Source organism: Gossypium raimondii, chromosome 3, assembly GCF_025698545.1.
Source record: "Gossypium raimondii isolate GPD5lz chromosome 3, ASM2569854v1, whole genome shotgun sequence".
NCBI lineage: Eukaryota > Viridiplantae > Streptophyta > Magnoliopsida > Malvales > Malvaceae > Gossypium > Gossypium raimondii.
Genome location: NC_068567.1, coordinates 59,798,579 through 59,807,755, shown reverse-complemented (window position 1 = coordinate 59,807,755; position 9,177 = coordinate 59,798,579). Strand labels below are relative to the sequence as shown.

Genomic DNA, 9,177 nt, shown 5'->3' with positions numbered 1-9,177 from the left:
TAGAAATTACTAGTTTGCCAGAAAACCCCTTAGTTAATGATTGAATGCTTGTGGTTTTGAATGCAGCCCATGAGCATGGTCTTGCCAGGTGTTGTTGGGTTTAAACTATTAGGAAAACTGAGGGATGGTGTGACGGCTACTGATTTGGTGTTGACAGTTACTCAAATGCTAAGGAAGCATGGGGTTGTTGGCAAGTTTGTGGAATTCTATGGTAGAGTCTTCAATTCAGCCTCTATTTTAATACAGATTCATTATTTCTGGGCTGCTTCACGTAGATATTTCCTTCCACTTCTATATACATGAGAAGGCATGGGTAAATTGTCATTAGCTGACCGTGCCACTATTGCCAACATGTCTCCTGACTATGGTGCAACCATGGGATTTTTCCCTGTGGATCATCTCACTTTGCAATATCTACAATTGACTGGCAGAAGTGATGAGACTGTAAGTCCTTGGTGTGTATCTTTGTTTTAATTGATCTATTGACCCTTGATTTACTGACTTATTGCAAAAATGTAGATTGCTATGATAGAATCCTATTTACGGACTAATAAGATGTTTGTAGACTACAACGAGGTAAATATACACCATATGTTCTTTCTTCTATAGTTTGATTAAAAAATGTTCAGCATTCAGTTTCTTACTGAGAATTTTTCTCTGAACTCAGCCTCAGATTGAGAAAGTATACTCTTCTTACTTGGAACTGAAACTTGAGGATGTTGAACTCTGTATATCAGGGCCCAAGAGGTAAAAGTTTTCCAGACATAAAAATTGGAACCTTTTGTAACATGAAAAACTGTCTTATTTCTAATATTCCAAAAGTGGCATGTCTAATATTCCAGCATTTAGACCTGCATGACATGCATATACTAACTCTACTAGTTTGACTATTTATCCGTCTATTTAGTTTCGAATTTTCGGTAAGTCGGTTCTTGCTTTTTCTGTAAAAATTAAATCTTTGTCCGTTTTCCTAAACCATTTGTGGAAGCTAAGGGTAGAATTTTTTTGGGGGGGCGGTCTAAAATCAGTTCTCATTGCTATTATTTTCGAATAAATTAATTTTTTCTAAACATTTTTATATATTTCCCGTTCTGTGTATTCTTTATTTTGCCTATTTTAGTCGTTTCATTTATTCCGATTGGTCCTTCAGAGTTCTAACTTAGACAGTTTTGTTTCTTGCTTTGTTTGTTTGAACTTTTATTTATTTTCTATGCCTTTATGTTGTTATTTTTGTCTTTAGTACATATTTGTGCCTACCTCAAGGTTAGCTGACACTTAAATTATAATTTGTCTTAGGCTTATGTTGTAATGTTGTTGAAGTTCTTTTGGTATGTTATGTTGTATGCAATGGTTCTAAATTGTGATCTAATTGTGTAACACTTCCTAGGTAATGCTATTCTTTAATCTTAACACAAAACTAAGCTATGGTTTCTCATGTTCTCGGGATGAGGTGTCCATTGATATCCGTTTTATTTCTTGCCTGTTTAGTTTTATTCTGTTCTAATTTCCATTGTCCCTTCAAGTATAAAGAGCTTCTTTTTTTTTTTTTAAATTCTCATGCTAACAAGCACATTAAGCTGTACAAGGATATGCAATTTTCAGTTATAACATTGGACTAATATTTTCTGTTTTTCTTCATCTTGAGTTGATGTGTACATGATTTATTGAAAAAAAGCTTTTCGTTTCAAGTAAATAATTCAAGAGGTGCCGAACATAGGTAAGCTGCTTCTTAAGTTTAAGCCTCTTCATTTAACCTTCAGTCAGGATGTTTCTTAACATATAGAAATTGTATTATTAATTTTGTTGATGTCAAAGAATCATTGAACATACTCATCTCAGACATGCCTTCATACCCATATCTGACATGTCTTTATACTGACACCTAACACTCATACCTAAGTCTGAGTAACATGGTTCTTTTCTTTTTCAAGTTCTAAATTGTTTAACAATAGGTTCTTTGTTTTCTTAAGCAGGGATGATGAAGATGATTCTGTTGCCAAGATGAAGGCAGCTGAGGAAGCCTTGGAAGCAAAACAAAAAGTAACAAATATCTGCTACCTGTTCTTTTTTTTTTTTATCATGTTTTATAATTTTGTGACAAATTGTTCTTGGTACTCTGAAGATATTTGTGGAAAATTACCCTATGATTCTATTGCATTTATACTGCATGGCTGCACCATGTATTTCTTAACTAGTTTGATAAATTTTATGTGTGGTGTTTAATTTTTCGTTACTGTCTGTGTTTTAATTTTTTATATGTATTATTTATTTTAGTTTTGATTCTAATTTTTTATTTTCACTTTAATATTTATGACAACTTGAGTTCTAACTTTTGGATTTTAATTGTATTATTAATTTATTATTTTAAATTCTAAAATTAAATTCATTAATTTTAGATTTACTTTTAAAGTTAAAATTTTCATAGAAAATTTAATTTAATTAATATTTTTATTTATCCTTAAAAAGTATATTTAAAGTTGAAATTCAAAAAATAAAACACAATATAATATTTATCATAAAAATAAATATTATTTGATTAAAATAATTTGTTTAAAGGTTATATTTTTAGCGGCGTTTGTGACAAAAGCGTTGCTAAAGGTCATGATCTTTAGCGGCGTTTGTGGAATAAGCGCTGCTAAAGGTCACGATCTATAGCGGCGTTTGTGGGTAAAGCGCCGCTAAAGGTCTTGGTCTTTAGCGGCGTTTGTGGGTAAAGCGCCGCTAAAGGTCTTGGTCTTTAGCGGCGTTTGTGGGAAAAGCGCCGCTAAAGGTCTTAGTCTTTAGTGGCGCGTTCTTTAGCGGCGTTTTTTTTGGCGCTTTTAAAAGCGCCGCAAATACTTTTAGCGGCGCTAAAAAGCGCCTCTAAAGGCCTAAAAAAACGCCGCTAAAAGCCTGTTTTGGTGTAGTGTGTTCCTCAATTTTCTCGATTTTATTTCTCTCAGTTAAACACTGTTTTAGTTTTTCAAGCTCTGATTAGTATAAAATATTTTAAGATTATTTGACCTACGAATTTAGCCAATAAATAGACTATTTTCTACCCCTAGAAAGATTAACCAATAACACATTTAAGTATTAGTTTTTACAAGTTTTCAAGGAATTTTGTATTTACGTTTTGAGAGTTTTTATTTTTGGGTTTCAGGATTTAGGTTTTATCTCTATCGTTATACTTTTCGCTTTTGCTAATTTAGTGAAATTATCTTTACCCGTGATTTTTTATCCTCTTCGAAAAAAATTTTACACGTAAAATATTTGTATTCGGTCTTCTAGTTTACTTGTCCGTTGCTTACATGGGTTTATCCCCAGCAATAGTCTTGCTAAGATGGCTTTATCATTTGCAACCCATTTTTCTTTTAATTATATTTGGGATTGTATTTCGAGTATTTTATCTTTTGATGCTTTTGTCATACTCACTGAGGATGAGGACCCTACAACTGAATATATGAGATAGCCTATCAACTTGGATTTAGTTTGTCTTTTTCTTGTTTTGAATTGACCCTTTATGTTTTCGTTTAATGAATTTTGAGATAAAAGGTAAAAATTTATTTTTAGAAAAATCATATTTGATATGAAAAAGACTCCTATGTGAGAGGGAGGTCTCGTATTTGAATACGAAGAGATATGTAAAAATGGTAATGGAGTGGAGTGGGGTGGGGTGAAAATTATCTCATTCACTTCTATCCCACATTTGCATGGATGTTGAAAACATTCTGTTTATAGGTGTTAATTATATCCATACCCACTTCACGTTATTCCACATCATTCTCCTCTTCTTTTAGGGATCACTCTTTCTTATTTCTTTTATTAATGATTTTTTAATTTAATATTATAATATATATTTATAATTTATTTATGAACATAATTAAATTATAGAAACACCTATTAAAATAAAATAAAAATTATCCACTCGAAACAGATTGATGTTGAATCTTGAAGTAGCTCGAATTTATAATATTTGGAGACACACCTCCAAGTGATAAAGTTTTAAGAGATAGGACAACATTCAAAGAGAATAAAGTAAACTATATAAATAGGCACTCGAATATTAGATTATATCATCCGATTTTAAAAGTTATAAAATAATCACTTAATTTACCTTTTTATTTTTTAAATCCAAAACTGTTAAATTCATACCATTTGCTTATGTGACTATTAAGTTAATGATTTGTTTTTTTAATGCATACCATTTCCCTGTCATATAATAATTAAAAAGTTATTAACCCAAACCACCCCACCCCCACCCCACCCCACCCCACCCCACCTCCCTTGGGTTAATAATTTTTTAATTATTTTATGACATAGAAAATATATATTAAAAATAAATGTTAAAAAAATAAGTTATTAACTTGACAACCACATCAGCTAATTGTTAGTTTTTAATGATTTTAGACTTAAAAGAATAAAAGATAAATTAAATTATTATTTTGTAACTTTTAAGATTAGATGACTTAACAAAAAGTTTTTGATACACGAGTAACCATTTATATAATTTACCCAATAAAATAATACTAAATTATGTTCACCATACTAAGGATAGAGTTTGAAGAAATTACAATTCCTTATTGGTTGATAAGCCGTGAATCGAAAATAATACAATACCAGCATGATAGAGCCTGAAGAAATTATGATACCTTATCAGGTCGAAGCTAAAATCGGGCCTACTTTAAACAAATTATTTATAAATTCTAGATATTCAATTTAAATAATATTAAATTATTTATAAAATTAAATTAAATTAAATATTCATTTTATATCGGATATTATAATTATTTAAATTTATTTTTACCTAATTAAGATTTAGATGCCATTTATATTTAGATATTGCGATTATTAAATTTTATTTTATCAAATTAATATTTAAATACTATTTTATAATAGTTTACCAAATTAAACTAGAAATGTTACTAAATTTATCATAAAAATTACAAAATCCATAAACAAATCAAATTGACAAAAGAAAACTTTGAAAAAAATTTGAGGCGCTAAACATAAATTTTCCTTTTTTAAACACTAATTATAATATCAAATTAAAAATTTTTAAAACCTAAAGGAACTTAAAAGGAAATTTCACAAAACTTCGGGGTGTCGGTCGCTGCCCACCCCAAAAATTCGCCTCTGCTTATAGGTGGATTTGTTAAAGATACCGACAGTTGGTTGAATAACAGAAAGTTGTTAGTAGTAGTTAGATTAGTTCCTAGTTAGCATTTAGTTGAAGATAGAATATAAAATCATCTTGTTATAATAATTTAATGGGATTGCAATACATTTTTTTATTCAGATTAGTTTTGTAGTTCATCAATTGTTGTTGATTTCCTGCACTTTCAACTAGGGGTGAGTATTTGATCGAATCGAGTCAAAAAATTTTGAGTTAGTCGAGTTGACGAATCCTATTTTAGCAACTAAACTCAATTTGAAATTTTTTCGAATCGAGTCGAGTCGAATTAACGGATCATATTATTTATACTCAATGTTCCGTTTACATGGACTGATTATTTTACTAGTAGACAAAATATAAGCTTTTAGATTAATTTTGAGTAAAGGAAAAAAGGAGAGTGGGGCGATTCGGGAAGGAAAGTAAGACTAATGAATAAGCATTTATCAAAACAACGTAGTTTTGCCTTTTTAACTTTAGAAAAGGCAAGCATTTATCAAAACGACGTAGTTTTGCCTTTTTTTATTTGGATTTTCGGATAACTCGAATTAGGGGTGAGCGTTCAATTAAATCGAGTGAAACCGCTAGAGTTAAATTAGAAAAATTAATAATGTTAAATTAAAATCTTGTACAATATAACTATTTCCATGTTAGAACACAAAAATTTGAAATAATATATATTTGAAAACTTTTTTAAAGCAAAATAAAAAAGAAGATATTTTAGTATGATAAACTTGAATCATTAATCACTTATTTAGATTCCAAATTTATTATTTTATTAATTTTTTATATATTTTTTAAAAAATTTATAAATTTTATCAGAGTCAAGGAGGAGCAGGTATTTCTAAGTTTTGAAAATATTCAATTTGTTTTCAATATTATTATTTTGCTAAGAATTGATACACTGTCCAGTTAGCCATGGGTTAGGCGTGTCAAGGACAAAGTATCCCTGTAGGCAACTTTAATAATCCGAAAATCCAGATAGTAGAACCCCCTTGTAGGAAATAAGAAAACAAAGAATGTTTCATTTCCTAAGAAGAATCAATTCTTCTGCAAGCTTTGTTTCCAATCAATCTCAAGAATCCGACCAAACCTCAAACAACACTGTTAATGAACAAGAAGAACATTATGAAAATACTCCCCAAAGATTTGATAATTGGACTCTTCCAAGAGTTCCAACAAACCAAGTCTACAAGAAAACAACTTTTGAAAATTTAAATGCTTTTTGCAGTTACATTGTAAAAACAAAAAAAAATGAGTTTACCTATTCAAAAAGAATATGAAACAATTCAATTATTAGATAGAGTCGTCAGTAATAAACTCAAAGAACAAAGATACAAATATGTCTATTTTGGACTAGTCCAAGTTGGCGTCAAACCTCTTAGTGTTGAAGCCACTAAAAATACCTCAATTTTAGTTGTCTTAAGAGACCAAAGACACATCATGTTTAATGACTCATTATTAGGAACTATAGAAACAAGCCTATGTACAGGCCCGATACATTTTAATTGTTATCCAAAATTTATGATTTCTTTGACTGACAAAAATATTTTACAATCTTTGACCTTCCAAATGCATACCCATAACTACAAAATGCTTCTTGGTACGGAAGTATTAACATTAGTGTATAGACTCCATTTCAAAGCTATGTATTCTATTGTTAATACCAAGGCTTTACTCCAAAGCCCAAAAGGAGAAACCCTATTAATAGAGACAGATACCACAAGATCTCATACCACAATCCCAAGAACAATACAATGGCATGAGATAAACCTTCCTGATAAGTGGAAACTTGAGAGTGCTACAGACCCTGTGGCACCAACTCCCATAAGAAACACTTCATTAAGTGAAATCTCTCAGCACCAAGATGGCACAGTTGAATTAAAATTCAACAGGCCACAAAGAATGCCTCCAAGATATTCCTTCGAAATAGGAAGTACCAGTACAATTTTTAGGAGGTTAAATTTAGAAGAAGAGTCAAATCCAAAAACACAAAAAGTAGATTTTAAGACAGTCAGAGCCTCTGTCTCTTCTATCCCAACAACATTTAGAACCAATTTATAAGGAATAGATAATTCCTCAAATATAGCTCAACCTATCTATGCCAGACAGGAAGAGAGTCCCCAAAATTCACCTAATATGTCACCAACATAATCATCAGTGGCTAATAATGCAAGACAATAAGAAAATTCAGAAATATTTGTTTTAGAAAAAACTTTTGAGATAAACAAAGAATGGTATAGAAAGCACTTCTATTCTAACAAAAAAGCAAAAAAGAGAAGATTACTTTAAAAATTAAAATGATAAAAAAGAAAGCATTCTTCAAGAATATTATGAATTTATGAATACCCATAAAATCCATATAAAATTGTTTGAATGGTTTGAAGAATATTATTCAGAATCTATTAATACAATAAAACATAATACTAGATGGCAAACTAATAAAGGAGAAGTTGAATCTCGACATCCCCCTTTAATGGAGGTTCAATATCTTCACAAAAATACTGGAATAAAAGCAAATCCTTTAAGAATGAGAGCTCCTGATGTAAGAGAACAAATCTCATCAAAAGATGTTAAAATGATAGTAGAACAAAACAATTATAAAAATATCAATCTTCATACAATAGGAAAACAATTAGATTATATTGAGAATTTGGTGGAAAGTCAACCGATCAGAAAAGAACCACTAAAAAAGATAACCGAAAAAAGTTCTAAAGAACCAATATTCACACCTTATGAGATTCCAAAAATCTCAAAATGATTTTTTAACAGAAATCCAAAATAGACTTGATGCTTTAGAAAGTTACAAGTCTAAATTAATTGCCCCTGATACCCCAATACAAGCCCAATATTCAGTAAATACATTACACCAATCCTCCCAATCTGACTCTGACCAGTCAGATGAACAACAAATTAACAAGATGGCTTGGAAAGAACCAAAAATATTATATTATCCAAAAACCACTGCACCTGATCTTAACATAGAAGAAAAACCTGGTTTCCAGAATAAATACAATGCTAATACAATTTATGAATGGAATATAGATGGAATGTCTGAATACAATAATCTTAGTTTATTACAACAAATGACAATGGTTTCAAATGTGTATAAAACCCAAAATCAAAATGGATTAATCAGTGATCATGCTATAGCTAATCTTTTAGTTGCTGGATTTACTGGTCAATTAAAAGGATGGTGGGATCATGCACTCACTAAAACCCAACAGGAAGAAATTTTAAAAGCAATAAAAAATGATGACCAAGGAAGAATTATTTTAGATGAACAAGGAAGAGAAATCCAATATGCAATAGCAATTTTAATTTTCTCAATCTCTAAACACTTTATAGGAGATCTTTCTCATCTTAAAGATAGAAATTCAAAACTATTATCAAATTTAAAATGCAAAAAATTAACTGATTTTAAACGGTATAAAGATGTCTTTATGACTAGAGTTATGCAAAGATCTGATAACCAACAACCATTTTGGAAAGAAAAGTTTCTAGTAGGACTTCCCACTTTATTAGGAGAAAAAGTTAGAAATCAAATAAGAAAAATTACAGAGGTATTATTCCATATGAAAAGCTTACATATGGTGAACTAATTAGTTTCACCCAAAAGAAAGATTAAAAATTTGTCAAGATTTAAAATTACAAAAACAACTTAAGAAAGAAATATATCAATGTAGAAAGGAATTAGGATCATTCTGCCACCAATTTGACATTAAGAATGAACCTTCTTCTTCAAAAACATGTTGCCCTGTAAAACCAAAAAATAGGAAAAGAATATTTCAGAATATTATAAAAACCCAAATATAGAAAATACATAAAAGGAAAGAAACAACAAAAAGCAGAAAACAAAATTGATAAAACAATAAAATATTATAGATGTGGAAAACCAGGACATATCTCAAAATATTGTAAAATTAAAAGAAAAAACAATAATTTAAATCTAGATGAAGAAATAGAACCCTCAATTAATATGTTAAATGAGATTCTATTAGAAACAACTTCTTCCGAAAATGATACAT

At 29.8% G+C, this 9,177-nt stretch overlaps 1 protein-coding gene across 2 annotated transcripts; it reads left to right on the top strand.

Moving 5' to 3' along the window:
* Positions 1-294: 294 nt before the first annotated feature.
* Positions 295-2,233, top strand: LOC105795125 (aconitate hydratase-like). 2 transcript variants are annotated; one of them, XM_052628657.1, is made up of 4 exons: positions 295-444; positions 520-576; positions 668-747; positions 1,974-2,233. In XM_052628657.1, exons 1-4 carry the CDS (start codon positions 310-312, stop codon positions 2,221-2,223), a joined length of 522 nt encoding a protein of 173 aa, XP_052484617.1. In that variant the 5' UTR covers positions 295-309; the 3' UTR covers positions 2,224-2,233. The 2 variants fall into 2 exon arrangements, with proteins under 2 accessions (XP_052484617.1, XP_052484616.1); XM_052628656.1 differs by having other exon boundaries at positions 1,971-2,233.
* The last annotated feature ends 6,944 nt before the right edge of the window (positions 2,234-9,177 follow it).

Bases quoted from the DNA above. Each gene is read 5' to 3' on its own strand.
- LOC105795125 (XM_052628656.1), top strand. From the start codon at position 310: ATGGGTAAATTGTCATTAGCTGACCGTGCCACTATTGCCAACATGTCT. The intron at 445-519 runs GTAAGTCCTTGG...GCAAAAATGTAG, and splicing joins CTGGCAGAAGTGATGAGACT to ATTGCTATGATAGAATCCTA. The intron at 577-667 runs GTAAATATACAC...CTCTGAACTCAG, and splicing joins TGTTTGTAGACTACAACGAG to CCTCAGATTGAGAAAGTATA.